This window comes from Atheta coriaria, unplaced genomic scaffold (assembly GCF_025399875.1).
Source record: "Atheta coriaria isolate IRGN ID8LTWV9N9 unplaced genomic scaffold, Caltech_Dcor_3.1 hic_scaffold_3_pilon, whole genome shotgun sequence".
Lineage (NCBI taxonomy): Eukaryota > Metazoa > Arthropoda > Insecta > Coleoptera > Staphylinidae > Dalotia > Dalotia coriaria.
This window is the reverse complement of record NW_027045445.1, coordinates 10,135,713-10,163,596: the sequence shown is the minus strand read 5'-3', so window position 1 is coordinate 10,163,596 and position 27,884 is coordinate 10,135,713. Positions and strand designations below refer to the sequence as shown.

Below are 27,884 nucleotides of genomic sequence, written 5' to 3'. Positions count from 1 at the left end.
TGGTAGTACCGGGAACCATTTTTGCTTTTACATTATAACAATTCAATAGAGATTAGAGTATTCATAAAAATCAAAAATAGTTATATTAATAAAAATTATTGCTTTCTTAGACAAAAAAAATATTAAAAACTACTGCAAAGTTTCGTACAAATTTGATCGGTGGCTTTTAATAACAAAGTCAACTAATTGCACCCTCCTTACTTTATTAAAACCCAACTTGCAATACAAGTCTGCTTCTAATATATGTATATCGGTTATACATTAACTATTTACTAAAAACTTATTAATATTATATGAAGGTGTGATAAACATGCCATAATAACATGCGCCACTTTTTTATTAAAAAACACGTAGGCAAAATCACAAGCAAAAGCCAGTTTGTAACGAAACTTAAATTGTTATAAAATTATTTGTGTAATGGAAAATATAACTTTTTCTTTTTTATTTATTTATGTATAATTGAATTGACTTTTACGTTAAATTCAAATAAGCATTAAATACATCCAAATCCATTAAAACAATAAAAACTTCATAAACACACTTTGATTTGATGATAGCATTATTATAACACAACAAATAATTCCAACATTAAACATCTATAGTCAATTACTCGATAATAAATAATCTCACCACAAAATACAACCAATGCAATAAAAAGTGCACCTATCCAACAATAAAATATCCCTTGAATCTGGTCAAAGCGAATTGCTTTATGTCCACCCTTCGCTGGCTCTCTTTTAAATTGTTTTAAATAAATATAGTACCTAAACTCATTCGAAATTTTTTCGTAAATACCAGTTTCGAACACAATAACCATAATTTTTTTAATCTGTTCAAACATTGGATGACCTTTTTGGAGTATTATTATTATACTGAACGGTTCTTGGCCATCAACCAATGCAAACATAGTTGGATTTGGATGTGCAACTGCAAATTTACTGGAACTGATACCTTTGACCACATTCTGAATTTCCATGTTTCTACGGCTAGCAAATCCGGTAATATCTCGTTTAACTGCAATCCTCTTCAATATTGCATCCATTTCTACCGCATCGTCAACTTGAACTGTTACATTATAAATGTATTGTTTCTTTTTGTCCGTAAATCCATAATAAGTATTTCTCATTACGCTTGACATTGTTATTATAAGTTTGCTATCTATAACATCTTGAACAGTAGAAATTTGACGCTCATATACAGGTGTTGTCAAATTGCCAAAAAGTGCTCCACTGAAGGCTGCTGCGATAGTAATTACGAAAAACAGTGTTGTAATGTGTAGACATTTAAGTTGAATGGATTGTGATGAATGCTGTTCTACATTACCACAGAAATTACGCAAAATTTTTGTGGAGACATTCCATATTGACAAATAATATGGATATTTCACTGGCAGGCATCTTGGAATAAAGATCCACGCAATAGTTAAACATGCACTGGTTATAAGTATTAACATAAAAGTTTCCCTAGTAAAAACCATCACTAAATGTACCAATGAAGTGTATTCCAAAGCTATGGGTACAAGCCACAATGCAGCATCATCATAATATGGGGTAGTGGTATCAAAATCATCGTAAGTATCAGAATGTGTGAACATTGCACCGCCTAGTACTATATCAGCTTTTTTACTTTTAAGATCACCCATTCCTCCAATGTATGCCCCATTCCTTAATTTGGTGCCCCAGAAAGTGGATTCCGACATATTCGTAGACATTCGCAAGCGAGGTTTTAAAATTGATTCGACCAGAATCACATCAGAACCGTTACGAATATCTCCCAAATAATATGGAGGCATAAAAACATAACAGGTTGTTATTGTAGTGTTTCTCCAAAGTTTCGGCAATTTGTTTGGAAAATAATCCAAAGTTGTAATTTCTTCATAGGTTAGTAATGGATTGCGCATATTTTCATACTTGTAAGGATAATATGTTAATGTTTTATTGTTTGCAACAACAATCACATTATAAATATAATATTTTGCTAATGTATCAAATATGGTAGTTAAGATTTCATCATTTGACATTTCAATGTTGATGAAAAACTTTGCCCGGGAATTCCACAATCGCATGTTCGATATTTTTTCAAAAATAATTGGGATGTCTTTCTGTTCTAGATTAATAACATAAGCATCTATTTTTGGAAGAATATAGTTGGCTTTTAAAACATCTGAATTTTTTGTTTGATAGTTATATACCAATGTTGAATGTGATAGAATTATGGGTGAAAATTTATTTTGGGTATTGCTGTAGTAAAGTACTACGTCACCGGGTGATAATGCTGTTTTCAGAACAATTTCCATTTTCAATACCAACGCCACTAAACTGATATTCATCATAATGACTTATTGATAGCAAAAAAAAACGTTCACTGTAGTATTTGTTACAATTTCTATGCAAGCAGAAGCTCATTTTATTATCTACTTTTCTATATGTTACTGCAAAAGTTGAAAAATCCTTGTTTCAAATACTAATAAATACTTATTATTTCATAATTCTAGTTCAACATATGCCTATCACATAAATATATAATAATATTAGTATATTTCTAGCTGCATTTGTTGTAATAATACATATTTTTATAATAAATCAATAAATATAGCATGGGTGTCACCTAGGCTTATCTATGATAATGTGAGATAATGACTGCTCAAACCAGACATATCAATACAAATTAGAGTATTTGTTAAAAAAATAAAACCTTCATTATTAAATAATTAATGTTGAACAATTAGTTGGAAACAAACTCGTTATTATACTAATATATACTAACATTATATTGGTGACAATAATTATAAAAATGTGTTCGTTTACTTTGAAATAGATTCTCAGAATTTTAATATAATAGTAATGAATAAAATTATTTTTATAATTTTAGTCTAAAGTCTTCATGTCATAATAACAGGCAAACGCTAATTTGTAAAAAAACTTAAACTATTATTAAATTATTTTACGACACAGGTATAATTAAGAATATAACATTTATTTTGTCATTTATTTAGTTAAAATTGAATTTGCATTTATATTTAACTCAAATATGCATTAAATATGTCCGAAACCACCCAAACAATGAAAACTATTTAATCAAGACATTGTGATTTTATGACTGCATTATTATAGCACAACAAATAATTCAAACATTAAACATCTATACTCAATTACATGATAATACATAAGTTCACCACAAAATACAATAAATGCAACAAAAAGTGCACCCATCCAACAATAAAATATCCCTTTCATCTGGTCAAGTCGTAATACTTTATGTCCACCCTTCGGTGGATCTCTTTTAAATCGTTTCAAATAAATATAGTATCTAAACTCATTCGAAATTTTTTGGTAAATACCAGTTTCGAATACATTAACCATAATTTTTTTAATCTGTTCAAACATTGGATGACCTTTTTGGAGTATCATTATTACATTGAATAATATCTGACCATCACTCAAACCAAACATGGTTGGATTAGGATTTGTAACTGCAAATTTACTGGAAGTAATTCCCTTGACCACATTCTGACTTTCACTATTCCTACGAGTAGTAAATCCGGTAATATCTCGTTTAGCTGGAATTCTCTGCAGTATTGCATTCAGTTTTAGGGCGTCGTCTACTTGAACTGAGTTATTATAGATGTATTGTTTTATTGGATCTGTGGGGTCATAATAAGATTTCTTGACCAAACTTGTCATTGTTATTATAAGTTTGCTATCTATAACATCTTGAATTGTGGAAATTTGACGCTCATATACAGGCGTTGTCAAATTGCCAAAAAGTGCTCCACTGAAGGCTGCTGCGATAGTAATTACAAAAAACAGTGTTGTAATGTGAAGACATTTAAGTTGAATGGATTGTGATGAATGCTGTTCTACATTACCACAGAAATTACGAAAAACTTTAGTGGTGACATTCCATATTGATAAATAATATGGGTATTTTACCGGCAGCCACCTGGGAACAAAAACCCACGCAATCGTTAAAATTGCACTTGTTATAAGTATTAACATAAAAGTTTCTCTATTAAAAACCATCACTAGATTTACTAATGCAGTGCATTCCAAAGCTATGGGTACGACCCATATTGCAGCATCATCATAATATGGGTCAATGATGTCAAAATCATCGTATTCATCAGCATGTGTGTACATTGCACCGCCTAGTACTATATCAACTCTTTTACTTTTAAGATCATCCATTCCTCCCATGTATGTCCCATTCGGCAGTTTGTTTCCCCAATAAAAGGTTTCCGACAAATTTGTGGACATTTGCAAGCGAGGTTTTAAAACTGAGTCGACCAGAATCACGTCAGAACCGTTACGAATAGCTCCCAAATAATATGGAAGCAGAAAAACGTAACAGGCTGTTATTGTGGTGTTTCTCCATAGTTTCGGCAATTTGTTTGGAAAATAATCCAAAGTTGTAATTTCTTCATAGGTTAGTAATGGATTGCGCATATTTTCATACTTGTAAGGATAATATGTTAATGTTTTATTGTTTGCAACAACAATCACATTATAAATATAATATTTTGCTAATGTATCAAATATGGTTGTTAAGATTTCATCATTTGACATTTCAATGTTGATGAAAAACTTTGCCCGTGAATTCCACAATCGCATATTTGATATTTTCTCAAAAATAATTGAGATGTCTTTTTGTTCTAGATTAATCACATAAGCATCTATTTTTGGAAGAATGTAGTTGGCATTTAAAATATGTGCATTTTTTGTTTGATAATTATATACCAATGTTGAATGCGATAGAATTATGGGTGAAAAACCATTTTGGGTATTACTATAGTAAAGTACTACGTCTCTGGGTGATAATGCGGTTTTCAGAACAATTTCCATTTTCAATACCAACGCTACTATAGTTATATTCATCATAATGATTTAATGAAAACAAACAATCCGTTCACTGAAGTATTTGTTAAAAGTTGGGTGCCAGCAGCAGCTCATTTTCTTATCTACTTATCAATACATTACTGCAAAAGTAGAAAAATCCTTTTTTCAAATACTAATAAACACTTTTTATTTCATAATTCTAGTCCAACATATGCCAATCACATAAATATATAATAACATTAGTATATTTATAACTGCATTTGTTGGAATAATAATCATTTTTATAATAAATCGATAAATAAAGCATGGGTGTCACCACGGTGTCACCTAGGCTCAAATCAGGCATTTCATTTCAAATTAGAGTATTTGTTAAAGATATAAAATTGTCATTATTAAATAATTAATGTTGAACAATCAGTTAGAAACAAAGTCGTTATTATACTAATATACACATTATATTGGTGACAATAATTATAAAAATGAATTCGTTAATTTTGAAATAGGTTCTCAGAATTACAATAAAATGGGAATGAATATTATTATTATTAATATTGTACTACACTTGCCATAATAATATCCAAAAAACTAGTTTGTAAAAAAACTTAAACTGTTATCAAGTTATTTTAGGACACAGTTATAATTAAGAATATAATTTTTACTTTGTGATTTATTTATGAAAAATTGAATTTACATGTTCAACTCAAATATGCATTAAATATGTCCAAAACCATCTAATGATTTAATGACTGCATTATTATAACACAACAAATAATTCAAACATTAAACATCTATACACAATTACTTGATAATACATAAGTTCACCGCAAAATACAATAAATGCAACAAAAAGTGCACCCATCCAACAATAAAATATTCCTGTAACCTGATTAAGCCGTATTACTTTATGTCCACCCTTCGGTTTCTCTCTTTTAAATCGTTTCAAATAAATATAGTACCTAAACTCATTCGAAATTTTTTCGTAAATACCAGTTTCGAATACAATAATCATAATTTTTTTAATCTGTTTAAACATTGGATGACCTTTTTGGAGTATCATTATTATATTGTACGTTGACTGACCATCAACCAAGGCGAACATAGTTGGATTGGGATGGGTAACGGCAAATTTACTGGAAGTGATACCTTTTACTATATTCTGGCTTTCCATGTTTCTACGAGTTGCAAATCCGGTAATATCTCGTTTAACTTGAATCCTATTCAGTATTTCATTCATTTCTAACGCATCGTCAACTTGCACTGAGTTATTGTAGACGTATAGTTTTTTGGGTCCGTGGGATCATTAAAAGTACTTTTAACTATACTTGACATTGCTATTGTAAGTTTGTTATCTATAACATCTTGAATTGTAGAAATTTGACGCTCGTATACAGGCGTTGTCAAATTGCCAAAAAGTGCTCCACTGAAGGCTGCGGCGATTGTAAAAACAAAAAGCAGTGTTGTAATGTGAAGACATTTCAGTTGAAAGGATTGTGATGAATGCTGTTCTACATTACCACAAAAATTACGTAAAACTTTAGTGGTCACATTCCACATTGACAAATAATATGGGTATTTCACCGGCAGCCATCTGGGAACAAAGACCCAAGCAACCGTTAAACTTACACTTGTTATAAGAACTAACATGAAAGTATCTCTATTGAAAACCATCACTAGATTTACAAATGAAGTGTATTCCAAAGCTATGGGTACGACCCATATTGCTGCATCATCATAATATGCGTCAGTGGTATCAAAATCATCGGATATATCAGCATGTGTGTACATTGCACCGCCTAGTAATATATCGACTTTTTTACTTTTAAGATCACCCATACCACCAATGTATGCCCCATTTTTTAATTTGGTACCCCAAAAAATGGATGTCGACAAATTCGTGGACATTTGCAAGCGAGGCTTTAAAACAGATTCGACCAGAATCACGTCAGAACCGTTACGCATTGTTCCCAGATAATATGGAAGCAGAAATACGTAACAGGGAGTTATTGTGGTGTTTCTCCAAAGTTTCGGTAATTTGTTGGGAAAATAATCCAAAGTTGTAATTTCTTCATAGGTTAGTAATGGATTATGCACATTTTCATAATTGTATGGATAATATGTAAATGTTTTATTGTTTGTAACAACAATCACATTATAAACATAATAGTTTGCCAATGTATCAAATAAAGTAGTTATGATTTCATCACTTGATAGTTCGATGTTGATGAAAAACTTTGCCCGGGAATTCCACAATCGCATGTTCGATATTTTTTCAAAAATAATTGAGATGTCTTTTTGTTCTAGATTCATCACAAAAGCATGTATTTTTGGGAGAATATAGTTGACATTAAAAATATTTGAATTTTTAGTTTGATAGTTATATACCAATGTTGAATGCGACAGAATGATGTGTGAAAAATCATTTTGGATATTGCTGTAGTAAAAAACTACATCACTGGGTGATAATGTTGTTTTCAGAACAATTTCCATTTTCATTATCAACACTACTAAAGTGATATTCATTATAATGATTTAATGAAAGCAAATAAACCGATCGCTCGTGCGGTATTTGTAACAATTTGCGTGCAAACAAAAGCTCATTTTGTTATCTATAATATATAAATATGTTGCTGAAAAAGCTGTAAAATCCTTGTTTCAAATAATAATAAATGATTATTATTTCATAATTCTAGTGGAACATACGCCAACCAGATAAATATGTAATAATATTAGTATAGTTTTAGCTGACTTTGTGGTAATAATATTTTTTTTTATAATAAATTGATAAATAAAGCATGGTTGTAGATAATAGATAGATCAATACAAACTAGAGTATTTGATAAAGAAATAAAACAGTCATTGTTAAATAATTAATGTTAAACAATCAGTTAGGAACAAACTCATTGGTATACTAACATGTACTCGTACTACAAGTTTGAATGGACTCGATAACGCAAATAGCCCATAGACTACTGAATAAAATCCACGTGAATAAAGCAAAAGCTAATTTTATTCTTCATGAAATACAACCTAATTAATTCCTGTTCATAATATCTCGTGGTTTAATTTTATTATAAATTATTTCGCAGCAAAACACAACAAACGCAAGAAATAAACCAAGAAACAAAAAATATAATACTCCCTTAATCTGAATATAACGCAATGCTTTTGATTGTTGAAGGTCACTCAATGGTTGATTTTGAGAGTCACGTACATATGTTACATACAAGAAATCTAATATAATTTTCTGATAAATGCCGGACTCAAAAACATGCGTCATAATCTTATTGATTTGCATATACATTGGGTGTCCCTTTTGCAATATCATTATCACATTCATATGAAAGTGTCCTTCTTCCAACGGAAACATCGATGGTGGTTGGAATAGTGGTAAATTACCTACAGTATTCCCTTGTACTAAACTGGTGCTTACCATACCTGTTTTTGTTGCATATACTGCTATGTCACGTTTGAAGTGTAATCTCTCCAGTGATTGTACAATTTCACCAACATCGTTTTGTTCAATCGATATATTAAATATTTTCTTATGCTTTGTATCAGAAGAATTGCGATAGAAATTTCTTATAAAAGCCGGCATGGATATTATGAGTTTGCTATCAATAATCTCTTGGAAAGTAGATATCTGATGGTCATATTCGGGAGTTGTTAATTTACCGAAAAGTTCTCCCGTGAAGGCAGACCCAACAATAAATACGAAAATCCAAGTAGTGATGTGTAAACATTTCAGTTGAAACGTTGGTGGTTGATGTGGTTCGATTTCACAACAAAGAAATCGCAGTACTTTTGTGATTCCATTCCATAGTATAATATAATATGGATAATTTTGTGATAACCACCTGGGAATATAAATCCAAGCTAGTGTTAAAGCTGCAGTTGAAACCAAGATTAAAATACTGGCTTCTCTAGTGAAAACCTTTACTAGACTATAAAATGAAGTACTTTCACGAGCAATTGGAACAAGTAACACTCCAACATCATTAAAATACATATTAGTCGTGTCAAAATCAAAATATACATCAGGATGGGTAATAAACGCTCCACCCATCAACATATCAGCTTGTTTTGTTTCCACTGCTTGTAATCCGCCGTCGTAATGACCGTTGCTTAACTTTGTTCCCCAATAAAGCGAATACGAGAAATTTATATTTGTATCCAAACGTAGTTTTATTATTGTGTGCATTAATGCGTCATCTGAACCCATCCTGTCACTTGTATATGGGTAAACTGCGGCATAATTTGGCATAAGTGTAGTATTCCTCCAAAGTTTTGGAAATTTGTTAAGAAAATATTCTTGAGTTGTGATTTCTTCATAGTTTGTATTTGGTTCATGTAGATTTTCATATTTGTATGGAAAATATGTAAATGTTTTATTGTTTGATACCACAATCACGTTATAAATATAATGTTTCGACATTGTATTAAATAATTCACTTAAAATTTCATCAGTTGATGGGTCTATGCAGATGATAAACTTTGCACGAGAATTCCATGAACGCATAATTCGTAATTTATCAAAAATTATTGGAATATCGATTTGTTGAAGATTCAATAGATAAACATCCATTACTGGAAGCAGTAAGTTTATATTTGACAATGCAGGTGTTTCCTCTTGATAATTATAAACAAATTTTTTATGTGTTTTTAATGAAGTTAAAAAATAGTCGTGGTTGCTTCCATAATAAAGTAAGTTCTCGTTTGGGGAAACGTTACACTTTTTAATAATGTCGTCTATGATTGAAACGTTTACTATGAACGTTAGCGTACTGATATTCATTATGATTTTAACTGATGATGATACAATGATTTCGTTAATAAAAGTAGAACGTAGATTCCACACAAATTGTATTATTAAAACAAATATTTTGGTTTACATTTTATTTAAAAGCAAAACCGTGTTACTAGTAGTTATTACTTAGTGCTTTGCTACATTCTATTATTATTAATATATAATACATTATATCATAATTAAACAAATACAATAAAATATATTAATTTAATTGTTATTTTTATAAATTTATTTTTAAAACAAATCTGTATAACATATTTTTCATTTTAGAAGCAACTTCAGTGCAATAACAATACTATTTAAAACCCGAGTGCAAAATACAGGTAAATATTTAATTTTTTTCCATAAATTGATGTTTAACTTATCAGCCGGTCCTGTAAGTGCGAATTTAATTATATGATTGCCACATATTTAGATAAATTCATAAAGTTTATTTGCTTGCATCACAATATATTATAATTGTGCTATATTTGCAATAAGAGTAAAGTGGGAATCGGCATATTTACTTCTTGTAATGACTAGAGTTACTAAAAAAATTACGGAACTACTAAAATTTCTCCGAAATTTTTTCTATTCAATAGAAGTTCAAAACAAAAAACCACAAACGCAACACCAAGACCAAACATCAATATATAAACCAACCCAGCGATTTGATCATAATTAATCGCTTTACTTGTAATCCTTTTAACGTCAACAATGTGATCATGCACACGAGCGCGGTGTAAAAGCAATTCCATAAAATTCAGATATATTCCACCTTCGAGAACTCCCACCATCATACGATCAATCTGTTCAAACATCGGATGCCCCTTTTGTAGAACCACTATTATAAAATACAGTATTGCAAAATCTTCAAGAGGGTACACAGCAGGCGTACCATCCGCATAAACAAAATCATGCAAGGTTGTATTTCTTCGCAAAAGAAAATAATTGTAGTTTCTTTGCGTGGTACAGAATGTTACATTACGATAGCGCTTCAATGCAACAATAGTTGCCTCAACCTGCTTCACGTCATCTGTTACAACTGTATTATTGTAAATATATCTATCTCTAGGATCATCCGAATCAAAGGAGGTGCGTATGAATGATGGCATCGTAATCGTCAATTTGTTGTCAATTACTTCCTGAACTGTTGATATCTGATGTTCATATTCTTTCATTGTTAACTTACCGATGAGAGCACCTTCAAATGCACTTCCAATCATAAATGAAAAAACCCAGGTCAGCAAATGAAGAAATTTTAATCTTGTGGTTCGCGGTGTATAAGACTCTACTTCAGCGAAGAAAAATCTTAGTATTGTAGTGCTAGAATTCCAAAGATGTTTAAAATACATCAATTCTGTGCTTGAACATTTAGCAAAGAAAATCCATGCTGCAGTTAGCACAATACCAGTAATCAATATAAATATCCAAGTAATTCGATGAAATGTATATACTAATTGAAAGAAATCAGTTTGTTCACGTGCTGTGACCACCATCCATAAGACTCTGTCATCATAATACATATTCGTTGCGTCAAAATCAATAAATATATCTTGATGATTGTTTGATACTGATCCAATTAAAATATCTGCTTGTCTTTTTTGCACCACAGACAAACCACCATTGTAATTTCCATTTGGCAGCTTGGTGCCCCAATAAGAGAGAAAATTAATTCTCTTTTCCTTCAATTTGAGGTGTTTAATAATTATTTCATTGTACATAGTGAAATCGGTACCACTTCTCCCATCTTTTAATTTATTATAGACTGCATAATATGGTAAAAATTGTATGAACTGGGGACAAATCGTCGAGTTTCTCCATACGGATGGAATTTTTTGTGGAAAATATAAATTATTAGTTATTTCTTCATAATCAGTTTGTGGATTGTTCAGATTTTCATATTTATACGGATAATATGTATAGACACGATTATTTGAAACAATAATCACGTTGTATATGTAGTGTTTTATTAAAACTGTAATTAATTCTTTCCAAATAAAGTCGTTGAATTGTTCTAAGTAAATGATAGATTTGGCTCGAGAATTCCATGATCGCATTTTAGACAATTGGTCAAATGTATAGCTAAATTTTGGTTGTTTAAAATGAAAGAAATAAGCATCCATTCTACCAAACATTAATTTTAAGTTTAAATCATAGGTGATATTGTTATTTATTACTGTTACAATTTTATAATAATTTGAAAATACATCTATATCATTGAGATTGTTATCACTGCAATATAACAATTTCATATTGGGATGTAATACGTCTTGAATTATATCAGAAATGTACAATAATTGTAATGATGCACTCAGAAGTGACATAATATTAGTGGCGATTGTGATATTCATATTGCTAAAGTTTACTTTATATTTCGTCAGATTTTGCTATAGTACTTACTGATGCAACGTGTGAAAACAAAGTAATGTAAATTCAGAGTTACAATAAAATTAGTTTAATTTTATTATTGATTTTTATTTGATTTTTCCGTAAAAACATTCGAGATTACTTTTTTGAGACATTTAAACTACTCATTAAGTTAAGTTGCCATTAAATGTAATATAATCATAATTATAACTAATATTCTTTATGCACTTCTAGGATGTAAAAGAGACTACTCGTATACTTGTATGTTAATTAACTTGGATGGGTACGATACTCGTGCATATTTAGTAAAATGACTCTTATATATATGACAGGATAATGGATATACATTTCTAGTAATACACATGATTTGTGTAAATACTTTCACCAGGCAGGTTTACACATGCATTATGATGGTTTCCATTATTTTATGAATTATATATGTTTTAATTTATAAATATATGAATAAATGGATGGTACGCATATTTTTTTGAAAGTTTTTGTCTCAAACTGTATTGAAAATGTTCAATAATTGATACCAGCCTTGTTGCCGAGGGGCAAACATCCTACATCTCTTATAGCAAACGATTACGATTTTCTCATTATCTAGTAAATTGTTTCTAAATTAAATTATACTTGTGAGTTATGTTTATTAACTGTAGTTTATTATTGCAAGTAAACTGCAAGCAATTCTCCAAAAAATATCAGAATTGAAAGTGTCAAACCAAGCAACCAAACATACAGCAACCCGGAAATCTGCTTATAACTAATCGCTTTGCTCACAATTTTCTTCACTTCCAAATTTTGTTCAAATACCCGTGAATTATGCATAACTTCCTCTAGAAAATGCAGATAGATTCCACTTTCAAAAATCCTACTTAACATATTATTTATCTGTGGAAATATGGGATGACCTTTTTGAAAGATCAAAACAATTGCCAGTGACATAGAAAAGTCATCCAAATAATATACGGCAAGAGACCCATCCGGAAACACAAAATCATGCGTTGTTTTGTTCCGCAGTGTAATCATATAGTCGTAGGACCTTTGAGTTCCCAAAGTGGTAATGTCCCTGTCGTGAATAAGTCTTGCGATGGCTTCCTCAATCAATTTCACATGATCCAATTGAATGGTAACGTTATAAATGTATTGCTCTCTTGGGTCGGAAGTAAGAAAAGATGTTCGAAAAAAACCAGGCATGGAAATCAACAGTTTTTTGTCGAGAACTTCTTGTATCGTAGATATTTGATGTTCAAATTCTTTCATTGCAAGTTTGCTAATCAGCGATCCTTCGAAAGCGGATCCAATGGCAAATGCAAAAATCCATGTTAAAACATACATTAGTTGCAATTGTCTTGTTCGTGGCATATGATGCGATAATTCAGCAAAGAAATATCTTAACACCATCGTGCTAGCATTCCAAAGCACTTTAAAATATTTTAATTCCATAGACGAATATTGTGCAATAAATATCCAAGCACACGTTAGTGAACCAAAAGTTACAATTATTCCTAACCATGATAATTTGTTAAATACGTAGACAAATTGAAAGAAATCTATTTTTTCTCGGGCTATTGGTACAAGCCAAATGACTTTATCATCAAAATACACTACAGTGGTACCAAATTCCATCATGATTTCAGGATAATTATTAGAAGCGCCACCGATTAAAAAGTCCGCTTTCTTTTGCTTGACCAAATCCAAACCGCCATTGTATTTACCATTAGGAAGTTTTGTGCCCCAGTAATAAAGGTATTCAAGATTCTGCGTAGACATATGTAGTTGTTTTACGAGTATTCTATTTAATAACAAATAATCTGTACCTTCAGTACTTTTAACTTTTCTAGTAGTGTTTGCACAGTAAGGAGCAAGAATGATAAACTGCGGATGTATTGTAGAGTTCCTCCATAATTGTGGTAGTCGTTGTCAAAAGTATAAATCATCAGTAATTTCTTCGTAATCCGTGTTTGGGTTATTGAAATCTTCGTATTTGTAAGGATTATATGTAATTACTTGATTTTTAGTTACGACAATCATGTTATAGATATATTTATCCAATAATGCATTATATAATTTATTCCATATAAAATTGTTTAAAGAGTTCAAATAGATAATGAATTTACCTCGGGAGTTCCATGAATGCATTTCTGAGAGTTGATCAAATGTCAAAGAAAAATTATACATATCAAAATGTAAAAAATAAACATCCATTTTGCCATATATTAATTTTGATTTTAAATTGTTAAACACTGATACATTGTACGTATATTTAGGAAAAGATGAAATTGCAGCTATGATATCGTTGTTGTGATCACTATAGTATAGTAATCTATCGTTGGGTTGCAATATATCTTGCATTAAACTTGTGATATAAGATAAATGCAATGTAGTGCTGACAAATGTGAGCATATCGGTGGTCAATGTTACGTTCATAATGTCGTAATAATTAAACAACCGAATATACTTTTTTTTTCATACCTTGAACAAATATACAATGTAAATATATTCATGATTGATAGATGTGACAACCCAAAATTTTAATCACATTATATTTATTAAAGGGAAACAATGAAGGGTCAAATTATGCTTCAATGTTACTTCGCCACACGCCTTTTGACGAGAAGTAATATTCATTTCATTAATTTCGATTGGTATCATTTCCAATTTTCACTTTAAAATCTCACGAAAATTAAACGGATTTTAAATACTGGATTCTTGCATAATTATTATGTTTGTTGAGGTTTAATCAGTAATTTAGATTAATTTAACACTATAATAGTTAAAGAGTTCCTTAACAAGATAAGTATAAAAATAAATGGTGCAATCTGGGTAGCATATGTCAATTCAGTAAGATGCAATGCACAATAAGTAAGATACTCTATAAGAAGATGCAATACAATATAGAAACAAGCACGAAGTGGCGTGATCAAGCGCGATTGTGGATTTATCTCTTATCTTAGTGCACAACATACCGATGAAAACAACTTCACGCTGTGTTTACCTGTACACGAACTGCACTCTGCAGTTACGTCCGGTCTGTTTTTGGTGCAGGGTGGTACAAACTCAGCTCGCGCAGGTTTATTAAAAATTTAATTTGACGAATCTAATTTAATTATATTAAAATTGAAAATATGTTATTTGAACCGGGCGTCTTGAGTTAATAAGTCTGTCTGTGATGCGTTTGCTAATCCGGTGCCGAAGTGATGCGTATTTATAATCAATTAGCACTCTATTTTGGATCAGGTAAGTAACATAAATCATTTATTTCATGTCTTAATGACATTACAAATATTTTTCTTAACGCAAAGGGCAAGAGTTAAGCGACGCCTGACTAGGCAAACTGACCGTTGCACGTTGTATACAATTGGGAACTAATATTACTTACATTACTCACAATTCTGGCCGGCTTATTTAAGTTTTATATAAATGATTACACATATATGTATATTTGCAAAATTTAATATCGTCAAGTATCTGATTACTTGGATTTTATGCTTTGTTTAAAAAACGCCCTCGCAGTTGATTTTCGGTGCAAATTTTATTGCACCAGGTTGAAATTTCAATGCTTGTCTCGTCACGTATGCTGCGTGCGCGCGTGCCATCATTCGGCTCAATTTGTTGTTGTCGATCTATTAATGGACAACCATCCTATGCTTATAGTTTATATGTTATGTAGTTACAAACATATTTGGCTTAGTAAAAATGATTCCCACGTGAAATGTTCTCAAAACGCTATGGGGTAAGGATCGCAATAAGGAATAAATCATTTTCAATTTTCATCTCTTGTGGAACCAAGTTGTTGACAGTCGTGCGAAATGATCTTAATCTCTTTTTTGTTTCATCACTAGCATTTGATGTGCGGCATGCAATATGCTGATAAGTTAATAATTAATTATCCATGTTATACTTATATATGCGCGTAGTACCTACATGCATTTTAGAATTGTATTCGTTTCTTTCTATAATCGCTTATCAGTGTTTGTGTATAAACAACTTTTTTTCTTTATCGAACTCGACTTTCGCGTGCCGTTGCAGTATCCACAACGTGCTTTGAAGTATTTGACTAAAATGCTATGTTTATAATCGATGTTGGTACTAGTATAAGTTCTTCAACTCCTTTTCCCTAAATATAATTAACACTTCAGAACTATTGCGCACAGAGATTCTCTATTTCAAATCGAATTGCCGCCCCCCGAAATCACGCTAGAAATGCCCTAAAATCGCTCTGACATTTTTACAATTTGTGTGAATTTTAAAAACACAAGGTGGAAATTTGGCTGTATCTCGGGAACGGTTTGTGCGATTTTAATAATCTTTGAAAATTTAGGTAAAGCGATAGGTATTATATGCTATACGACATTACAGCCCCCCGAAATCCCGTTAGAAATGCCTTAAAATCGCTCTTAAACATTTACGATTTGTGTGAATTTTCAAAACATTTGGTGGAAATTAGGCTGTATCTCAAGAACCGTTTGTGCGATTTTAATGATATTTTCAAATTTAGATAAAACGATAGGTATTTTATACGATGCGACATTGCCGCCCCCCGAAATCACGCTAGAAATGCCCTAAAATCGCTCTTAAACTTTTACTATTTGTGTGCATTTTTAAAACACTCGGTGGAAATTTGGCTGTATCTCGAGAACCGTTTGTGCGATTTTAATGATATTTTCAAATTTGGATAAAGCGATAGGCCTTTTATAAGATGCGACACTGCCGCCCCCCGAAATCACGCTAGAAATGTCGTAAAATCGCTCTTAAACTTTTACTATCTGTGTGCATTTTTAAAACACTCGATGGAAATTTGGCGGTATCTCGAGAACCGTTTGTGCGATTTTAATGATACTTTCAAATGTAGATAAAGCGATAGGGATTTTATGCGAAACGACATTGCTGCCCCCCGAAATCACGATAGAAATACCTTAAAATCGTTCTCAAACTGTTACAATTTGTGTGAATTTTCAAAACACTCCGTAGAAATTTGGTTGTGTAGCGGGAACCGTTAGTGTGCTTTTAATAGTATTTTCAAATTTAAATAAAGCGATATGCATTTTATGCGATACGACATTACTGGCCCCCAAAATCACGATAGAAATACCTTAAAATCGTTCTCAAACTTTTACGATTTGTGTGAATTTTTAAAACATTTGGTGGAAATTTGGCTGTATCTCGTTTGTGCAATTTTAATGATACTTTCAAATTTATAAACATAAAGCGATAGGTATTTTATCGACGCGACATTGCCGCGCACCGAAATCACGCTAGAAATGCCTTAAAATCGGTCTCAAACTTTTACAATTTGTGTGAATTTTTAAAACACTCGGTGGAAATTTGGCTGTAGCTCGAGAACAGTTAGTGCGATTTTAATGATATTTTCAAATTTATATAAAGCGAGAAGCATTTTAAATGATGCGACAATGCCGCCCCCCGAAATCGCACTAGAAATGCCTTAAAATCACTATCAAACTTTTACGATTTGTCTGAATTTTCAAAACACTCGGTGGAAATTTGGCTGTACTAAGTTATAAAATAAATAATATATTAAAAAATTACTTTTGTTGTTATTAAGTTAACATAATAAATTATATAATTATTTATTTCAATTTTAAAAAGTGTAGTTACAATACACTAACACTGACACTGAAAAGGAAGTAAATATACACTTTATAAAGATGCCCTCAGGGCAAAACATGTTATGTAAATTGAAATTCCAATATTCACGCAAAGTTTATAAATAAATATTTCAAATAAAATATAATTCATAAAACATAAATATTTAAAATTTTATTTTTGTTTTTGTTAAGTTAATGTAATGACTTTTGTAATTGTTAGGTTAATTTTATATGGTGTTGAGTTACAATTATAACACTATAACACAGAAAAGGAAATAAATATAAGTTTAGTGACATTCAAACGTGTTTTATAAAGTGTAAAGTACGCTTACAATCCACGTGTGTGTTAGCTTAGCCTCGGTATTTTGTCACAATTATACATAAAATATCACTACATAGTATAAAGTAAAGTCGCTTTTTTTCCGGTCCCTTTGTGAGCTTAAATCTTTGAAACTACGCAACGGATTTTGATGCGGTTTTTTTTTAATAGATAGAGTAATTCAAGAGGAAGGTTTGTATGTATAATAACATCCATTAAATAGTGGAGAAGTACTGTTATTTTTGAGGTTTCTAATGTGATATCGTAAATACAAAGTTTTCGATTATTCCCGTCTGCTCTTTGTGCGATGCTTCGTAGCTTCCCCCTCCAAGCATAGACGTGTGTATGTGTGTACGTGTGGGTTGAAGTTGACCGGTAGATGTTTTTGTTTGGAGAAGGAAAGTCGCTTTCTCTGTCTGTCCCTTTGTATGCTTAAATCTTTGAAACTGCGCAACGGATTTTTTTAAAATTGCGGACGTAGCGTTTTCGGCGGTGCCGGCCGGCCGCCCGGTGCGGCAAGAGCGTGCCTATAAATAGCGCGTCTGAGGCCGCGGTTTTCCCTGTAGCACTTTGAATTTAGCAGCGAAGATATTCCAAAGACAGCAGGAAATCTTCATGGTATAGGGAAAGGTGGATAGTTTTACTCCAAATTTAACGCGTGCGGGCCACGGGCAGTAATGAATAAATCAAAACTACTGGATCGATTTTAATCACATAGGCTATATATTTTAAACCCGTGCGAAGCCGTAGCGGGCCGCTATGTTTTTATATACAACGTTCACAGTTTTTCTGTAGTGTATTTAGTATCAGTATTGCAACCGTGCGAAGCCGGGGTGGGTCGCTAGTAATACATATAACATAAATATATAAAATTTTACTATTGTTTTTATTAAAATTATATAATAACTTATATAATTATTTATTTCTATTTTACAATGTGAAGTGTTATAATTCTATCACTGTTGCAGTGAATTAAAAATAAGGAATATTTTACTGTCCTACACACACATAAAAGAGTGAAGTAACCTTTACAAAAATGTTTGTGTTCTATATGAGCCTTAGAAGTTGTACATAAAAAATACTACTATAAACTACTATATTTAATTCTCTTTTCTCATAGTTCTCGGGAGCGCCGTCTTAAGAACAACAGAACAGTTTTTAAAGATGGGCTGTTAAATTGATATTCGGATTCTAGTCTACTTTGCGGTGAGTAAATTGGATGTAAATTGTTTGAATTACTCCTTGTTCGTTGTTATGCTAATGCAGTTTTGTTTTCACCTCAGGTGGATGTGGAAGCGACCTATTAATCTGCACGGGGCTATCGTGTTCATGACGATAAGCGTCTTTTGGTTTCCTCAGAACGCACTAGGATTTTCGGACTTGTTTCAAAATGTAAGTGATAGAATTTACTGTTTTCCTAATTTTTTACGCAGATTATGGTGCCGGACAAAATGATTTCTTGCCCTGTATTGGAGAGAGTTTTGTTGAAAATATAACAAGCCTAACAAGAAAGCATCTTTAGGTTTCTTTACAACGTGTTCTCAGGACACTGCCTAATTTTTCCCAAAATGTAAGTAATTTTATATAATATTTTATTTTTGCTATAATTTTCCATATATTTTCGGGCATTTCTTATGACGAAAGACTAAAAATATGCATACGTTTCATTCTAATAATGGGTGCGTTTTAGGTTTAACGCGGCGCCGTCGGTTGATGAAAAGCAGCACCGAGGATGAAACTACCGAATGCTGCCTTTGAATTTGAATGCGAAAAAAGAAAGACCAAGCACTTCTTGACCTGACCTGTTTGAGAAGTGAAACCAGCTCCCAAATCCAACCAATTGTGCAGGATAAGACTCAACAAGACTCAACAAGAACTGATGAATTGTTACCTGCGCTTTTAAGAATATTTGTTTATATAATATGAAAACAACTTGATTGAAAATTTAATGCTGCTGGAAAATAGCGCCAAATTTAGTTTTACGACGCACTTTATTTCAAAATGCAGCCCAAGATTTAATCCCAAATTGTTGTTGCAATATATGTTAGATTGTATTGTTTTTACTATAGACATATTCAATTCCACGCCGGGAATAAAATTGTATTGTTCTATATTTTATATTTTCGTTATTCTTTAATTTGACTGAGATAAGTAACGTAAAACTTTAGTTATAAATTTAATTTAGACTACTCCTAAGATGAGCAAAATTCGGCTGATTTTGATTCTGTGCACAAAATGCTACAATAATTTTAAATTGTTTGAAATATTGCTTTGAAAACAGTGGAATACAAGTGATAACATAACAAAAAGATACGGAACGCAGAGGTATGCGAAAGAGGCCTAAAACAGGACAATAATTGTTTATCAAGTGTAAATTGTTAGTTTTCATTTACTCTTTGCTTTGTTAAGTACAGCGTTAAAGCACAGCACTGTAAATAGTCGATTCAAAATAAAATTTTACATTTCATCAACAAGTATATTAGGTAGCCATTTACTGCTATGGATGTGTTGTCATGTGTTGCAAATTGCGTTTAACATTAACTGCACTATGGCGGTACAGAATCGGCACTTATATTTGCTTATTACAAGTCGAAACATGTAAATTTTTAACTTATAAATGTATTTTCACTGAGAGCGTTTTTTTGTCTATTTGCACTGGTTTAATTGAAGGATCTGCAATTGTTTCGCCGGTGAGGACATCGTCAGGACTATCAACACGGCACTTCAAAGACATTGCTTAAATAATATTTCTAGACTTAAGTCGGCGGAGACGCGTACTTGGATGGAATAATATTTATTTTGTGATACCTATTTAAACTTTGCGACTCTACCACAGGTAGGATTTTTAATTTATTTTTAAAATGTATGACAAATAAGCAAGTTGTAAAATGATGTACTTAATTATTTAGGTTTATTACTTTCTTTGGCGAATATGTAATCCATTTTTATATTTGAAATATTTATTTATTTATAATTTTTCGTGAATATTGGATTTACAATTTATATTTGGAGTTGACATGTTTATGAAGTTTATGAGTTTATGAAGATGCCCTCTGGGCGAAACATGTCAACTCCAAATATAAATTGTAAATCCAATATTCACGAAAAATTATAAATAAATAAATATTTCAAATATTAATTATTTAGGATTATTGGAACACAAGCGGAGCGGTAATCAAATAAAAATGAATGAATCAAAAGTAATAAATACTACCCTGATGCTTTTAATTTTGTTTTGTCTCTGCTATGCTGCTTGTGTCGGCGCAGCGCGTAAGTTTTCTTGCTTACATATTTAGATAGTACTAGTAGGGGCTATCTGCTTTGTTTACGTTTGATGTCAATTCTCTTTACAGTTTAGTCGATCGCGCGCTGTGCTACGGTTAACACGTGTTTTGTTAGTCGATCGTTAGTCGAGCGACTTTTCGCGTTTCTTAATTTAATTCTGTAATTGTCTTTATCGGCCTATCTTAACAGGCTAATGTGGCGCAGCCTGTGCGCTTGGGATGTTCCGTCGGCCGTCGTAATGGAATTATCTGCAATGGTTTCAATGGTTCATCGGCAGTCGTTTATCTTTTCGCATATTGGCAAAACTAGGATTTACTATAAATTCCTGCTGATAAACAACGTTGGTGCTCAGTTTTTGAGTTTGGGAGGCATGGAATCTGCGATATACATGAAAGAAGTATAGGAGGTGCGCACATTTTAAGGTAAGTCTTTACTGCTACGATATTTGGGATTCATCAATGTTTTTTATTTGAAAGATATATGTATTTTAAATGTTGACAATAAAGCATATTGTAATGTTATAAACTAATTCTTATTTATTTTCGTGGCTTCCCTTTTGTTGTTTTCTGTATCGATGTCTTAAATCATATAGTATATAAATCTTATGTGCGTGAAGCGTGTACAATGCATTGCTGTTGTCTAAATTGTGTTGATGTTTTTAAAACATGATAAAAACTGAAACATATATAGAAGAATCAAATAACAACAATAAGAACACTCGGTGGTCGAGTGGAGACGTGCACCTGCTGGCATGCTAGCAGTCACGGATCGAATCTCAGGTATGGAAGGCATTTTTCTCAAATATAAAAATAACAGATGTAATTTGGGTTGCATATATGAATTGCAACGAAATATAAGAGAAATTACAATACAGAGAAATAGGAGAAGTAGAAGAAGGAATAGCAGAGAAGAGAAGAAGACAGATGGGAGAATAGAGTAGAGAAGAGGAGGAGGAGGAGATATAAGAAAGAGAACAGGAGAGGATCGGATTTTTAAATTTTTTGGCCCGTGTCGTTAGACAGTCTAAGCCCACTGCTTCGATGCGTCCATTGCTCCCGGCCCATCCTACAGCTACGATGCCTCTGCGCTTCATCCCCGAAATTATCAGGCATATCGACAATTTTTATGGTGGGGGATCACCCCCAGAGAGAGGGAACTCCTTATAAAAACAATCCTTATAAGGTCTTGTTTAAATATTTCTAAGTTTTAAGTCGGCTTAAGAGAGGCGACACTTAAAAATATTCTTACAAGTTTTGACCTGTAGCTGAAATGAAAGAAGGAGTACACAAATCATACAGGTTACTTTAACAATTTCTATAGAGGGGATCATCCCCTGAGAGAGGGAACTCTCTTAGAGACCTGTTCCTGAAATGATAGAAGGCGTTCATACAAATCAAAGAAGTCAGCATATCATACTATTTCTTTATTAACAATAGAATACTAGTTTAGACTTTTCAAGTCAACAGAATATATGTCGCCATATTGAAACAGGACTTACGACCTGCTAAGCCGCGCACATATGAGCAGGTAGCACTTCGTACAGTTCTGTCGGAATAAAGAAATTAGCAAATAGTTCATTTTCTTTGAAAATGAAAACAAATATACAGGGTGTTATTTTAAAAAACAATGCTGCAAAAAGAAACTCACATTAAAACAATAAACTTTTCTCATTTATAGCTGGATTTAAGGGAAATGTGATATACTGGGTGTTACAAAAAGTATTTAGAAAATTAAAGAAGAAAAAATCTGGAAACTTGAAATTTTATTAATGTTTGTAAATTCAAGGAAAATTAATATACAGGGAGATACAAAAAGAAAATTACTAATTTAAAAACAAAATCAAAAGTTCAAAAAGAAAAACGCCAATAATAATCAGTTTTTCAATCAAAAGGAAAGAAAATAAATACACAAGGTATTATAAAAAAATATTACTACATATATTATTATATTATCATTGGAGGACTTCCGATAGAGGATGACCCAAGAAAAATACAACTACATTTTGTATAAAGTACTAAAGCGATAGAAGAAAAACAAGAACAATGATACCTGTTTCTCCATGGAAGTCAAACAAAAATTAAAATAAGGTGATAGATATATAAAACACCAATAAGAATTTAAATCTTTTTTTTTGCAACGAGAGTTCCCGGTACTCTACCATCAAAACGAATTTGGAACATGGAAAACGTCTTTTATATAATTAATTATCAAACTATTAAACGCGTTAACCCGATTACAGAATTAAGAATACAATAAAAAAAGGGTGTGCTGACAGGAGTAGTAGAAAAAGTTCACGCTACATCATGAATATAATAATGATGTAATAACACACACACAAACTTACCTATTTAACAGGTAATCAGAACAGAACAGGTAATAATTCAGAAATAACTGAAACAGAAAAAAAAAACACTTGAGTTAGAACTCGCACTATGCTGTATAATTAAATATTATGTTCGTTCCGTCGGATAATACACTTGTATTGCATGTGGTATTTTGACTCACAATGATCTGATCATTACGAGCAAGTACTTGTAAACTTGCTTAAGTAGAATCTCACCAAGGACAGAAGTTAATTATATGTACTCGAAATTAACAGTGGTATATATTTTATTGAAACACTGCACCTTGTAAAATAAAAATAAATAACTACATAAGTGACTTCTTTAGCTCAATAAAACTAAAAAAACTAAAGTAAAATTTTATTTATTATATTTTTTATGTACAACTTCAAAGGCTGCCTTAACACAAACATTTTTGTAAAGGATATTTCACACTTAATATGTGTGTAGTATCGTAAAATATTACTTTTTCTATTTCACTGTTACAGTGCTATATTTGTAACACCGCACATACGTATAATTGTGTCAGTCTACCAAAACTTAGTTAACACACCCTTGGTGTGTAAAACGTACTTTGCACTATATAAAACGAGTTTATACGAGTATTTCCATCTCCGTGTTACAATGTTATAAGTTTAATACTACACCATATAAAATAGAAATAAACAATTATATAAATCACTTCGTTAACTTAACCCCCCTTCCCCGTTTGATAATTTATTTCCACGATTTTTGATAGTGAATATCTTATAAAACTTTATCTAAATAAAGTTTCTTAGCAACTTGAAAATTATAAATTATTCCAAGCGCCACGAGTACTACAGCGCAAACACACAACTTTCAATATAACTCGCGTTACGGAATTTTCTCGCAATAAATTTCAATACAGGGAGAGACAAAATAATATTCTGCATCTGGAAATACCATTACGAACTTATTGTGGCACTGCGTTCGCGTGTAATATTAAAAACTACAATTCCTAGTGCAACGAGTACTACGACGCACACACACAACTTTCAATATAACTCGCGTTACGGAACTTTCTCGCAATAAATTTCGACACAGGGAGAGACAGAATTAAATTCTGCATCAGGAAAAATCATTCCGAACTTATTGTGACACCGCGTTCGCGTGTGATATCAAAAAACCTACAATTCCTAGCGCAACGAGCAGTAGTGCGTATACACACAACTTTCAATATAACTCGCGTTTCAGAATTTTCCTGAAACAAATTTCCATACCGGCGGATACAGAATTTAATTCCACATCTATAAAAATTATTCCGAACTTATTGCGACACCGCGTTCGCGTGTTATATTAAAAAAACTACAATTTCTAGTGCAACGAGTACTACGGCACACACACACAACTTTCAATATAACTCGCGTTACGGAATTTTCCCGCAATAGATTTAGACACAGGGAGAGACAGAATTAAATTCTGCATCAGGAAAAATCATTCCGAACTTATTGTGACACCGCGTTCGCGTGTGATATCAAAGAAACTACACTTCCTAGCGCAACGAGTACTAGTGCGTATACTCACAACTTGCAATATACCTCGCGTTACGGAATTTTCTTGCAATAAATTTCTATTCAGGGAGATACAGAGTTAAATTCCGCATCTGGGAAAATTATTTCGAACTTATTATGACATCGCGTTCGCGGAATTTTCTCGCAGTAAATTTCAATACAGGGAGATACAGAATTAACAATGAGTACAACGGCGCACACACACAATATTTATACAAATTTTCGTGGGTTATTAATAAATTGAAATGGGTAGCGGAAGAAGTGACTCCCATTCAGTTCACCGTACGAGGCTAGTGGTAAGTGACTCGTGTTCAGGGCACCGTACGAGGGCAGCAGTAGAAGTTACTCCCATTGCGAAATAATGGGCCAAGGGTGTGCGGTATCCTGTTTTTTGAGAATTTAGGAAATATTTTTTAAACTAAAAATGCTAGCGACCAGCCGATCGAAGATAATATAATTAAATACGGAAATAATTAAAATACGGGGTGTAAAGGTTTTGAAATCGTGTCTAAAAGTACAAAAAAGTGAACTTTTTAATTTTTTGAGAGTTTTCTCCGATTGTGAATATCTCGAAAACTAAAAGAGATACAGCGGATTGTAACCCGACTGTCTTGTGTCTTTGCAACACGCGGTGGAACGTGAAAAAAAACTACTTAAAAACTACTAATGTACGACGCAGAAATTAAAACGAAAAATATAATTGAATTATAAACTTACCAATGCAGAGACACATCGGACTCCAAGGCATGGCAAATACTGTAAATAAGAAAAGAAAACATTATATTCATGTAATATTATATTCAAACAGCGGAGAAAAATAAATGGCACAAGAGCCCGTGACGGCTATGTGTGCCCCCAACACGGGTAAGCACGATCCCCAATTATGAAACCTGGATTGTGGTTCCTTTGGCAGTTAACAGCCAACAAAGATGAACCAATTATAATGTCAAATACGTTATTTTAGTAAACTATATTTTTGCATATTTTATTCGTAACATTATTATAACATGCGCTGCTCATTGCCAGACACTTGGTATGGTTTCAATTCCAGCCAGACACCCCAAAACTATAATATTTTTTAATTATAGTTACGTCATATTAGGAAAGCAGAATTTTATATATAAATATTATTCAGAGAGCTATTAAACTTAGTCGCCAGACAGTTTGGTGGATTCTATCATCCTGCCAGACGCATTGAAAGTGTGTAATAGTTGCAAAAGTTAAATTGTTCAAAAATTTTACCGAAAAGTAATTTTATTTTCAAATATTTAATAATTTTTATGATTGTCCTCAATATCTCCATCTGACCTACATGTTTCGAGTACGTACCTACTTCCGAGAAAACATTCGGGGCGGTTTTGGTAATCCATATACATACTCGTATATCCGACAGCCGATCGAAAATTAATTCTCGTAATTCTCATGCACAATAAATAAAACACAATCAAATATATAGACACCGAGGAATCACGAAACACGACGTCTTGAATGCAACAGAGTCTAGTTTAACGCTGCGCGGAGATGTAAACAAACAAGTACCTGATAAAAATTGCACACGGCACGCGTTTGCTATAAAATGGCAATGTGCACTACCTCAACAAGCAACGAGTTGCGATAAACGCGTATAAAATTAATATGAGCATGCATGCGACATCTCTGATCACCTAAACTTATTTCAACTTATGCTTCGCTATGAATGATGCACCGCGAGAATCGCACGGACAAAAGTGTTGCACTGATACACTCATAATCTAATAAACGCAAAAAGTAAAGAATTTCACCACTTTTTTATTAAAACTGCGACATGTTTCGGCATACATATAAATACCCAAAGATCTCTATTTTATTAAAAAATTAATAATAGAATTTCATTAAGTAAAAGCCTCAACAATTCAAATCATTGAATATTTAAATAAAACAATAATTACAATTCACTTTTAAAACGCGAACCACAACTCCACGGCACCATGCTATTCTATGTTGCGACGGGTCTTGTACTTGCTGGTTAAAAGTGTGGGACTCACCTTCGTAAACATGCTATGCTAAAAAAACTACCATTCCTTTGAATATCACTCGCATCACAGAATTTTCTCGCAATAAATTTCGATACAAGGAGATACAGAATTGAATGCTGCATCTGGGGAAATTATTCGGAACACGAGAAGGTAATAATGGATACAAATAGAGTATCCGACGGCCGACGGAACATCACTCCCGTTTTACCTCTGCGTATAAACAATTCGCATTTAACGAACGCCGCACATCACTCGCGCACAATGGAAGGAGCATTTAGAAGTATTACGTAATGACGCGAAGAAATTAAGGAACTCAAATTATTGTGAAGAAAATGTGCGTGCAAATCACCCGACGACAAATAAGAGACTGACGTGGTAGGCAAGCCAACCACGAGGCGAACCGCGTGGCAACCGCTCAAAAATTGCACGAGATAAGAAAACTGGTTTGTTTGTAAACACTGACACATTCAGTGTGGTAATGCAGAACATGAAAAGAATTGTACTCGTTCAATGCATTAATTTCGATTAAATTATGAATTGGAGACCAGTAACAAAATTAGTAACCAGTAACCAGTAACATTATTATATATAGGTGTGTAAACACCTATTTTTTTTAAATTAAAATTGCAAATAGGTCATATACGTTCAATGTTAGGATAATAAATACATTATGTAATTAGCTCATATATAGTTGTTAAACTGTAGCCAAACTACAATGATACAATTTCAAAATCCATTACCATAATTATTTATCTGAAAATGTATTATTGGATGTTGTACGGTAGGAATGCATA

General features: G+C 32.2%; 1 protein-coding gene and 2 long non-coding RNA genes across 4 annotated transcripts; 1 reads left to right on the top strand and 2 right to left on the bottom strand.

The window, feature by feature from the left end:
• Positions 1–562: 562 nt before the first annotated feature.
• On the bottom strand, positions 563–2,020 carry LOC135803784 (uncharacterized). Its single transcript, XM_065317477.1, has one exon. The coding sequence runs from the start codon at positions 2,018–2,020 to the stop codon at positions 563–565; it is 1,458 nt and encodes a 485-aa protein (XP_065173549.1).
• A 12,950-nt stretch (positions 2,021–14,970) lies between these two features.
• Positions 14,971–20,796, top strand: LOC135789652 (uncharacterized). 2 transcript variants are annotated; one of them, XR_010547631.1, is made up of 4 exons: positions 14,971–15,228; positions 19,037–19,122; positions 19,200–19,486; positions 19,607–20,796. It is a non-coding gene; the product is annotated as an uncharacterized lncRNA (long non-coding RNA). The 2 variants fall into 2 exon arrangements; XR_010547632.1 differs by lacking the exon at positions 14,971–15,228 and adding an exon at positions 18,763–18,954.
• A 1,813-nt stretch (positions 20,797–22,609) lies between these two features.
• On the bottom strand, positions 22,610–27,461 carry LOC135804057 (uncharacterized). Its single transcript, XR_010550964.1, has 3 exons — positions 27,100–27,461; positions 25,793–25,831; positions 22,610–23,592 (listed from the first exon to the last, which is right to left on the bottom strand). It is a non-coding gene; the product is annotated as an uncharacterized lncRNA (long non-coding RNA).
• Between the last annotated feature and the right edge of the window lie 423 nt (positions 27,462–27,884).

What these genes read in the sequence shown, in the direction of transcription:
- LOC135803784 (XM_065317477.1), bottom strand. Translation starts at nt 2,020, where the DNA reads ATGTCAAATGATGAAATCTTAACTACCATATTTGATACATTAGCAAAA.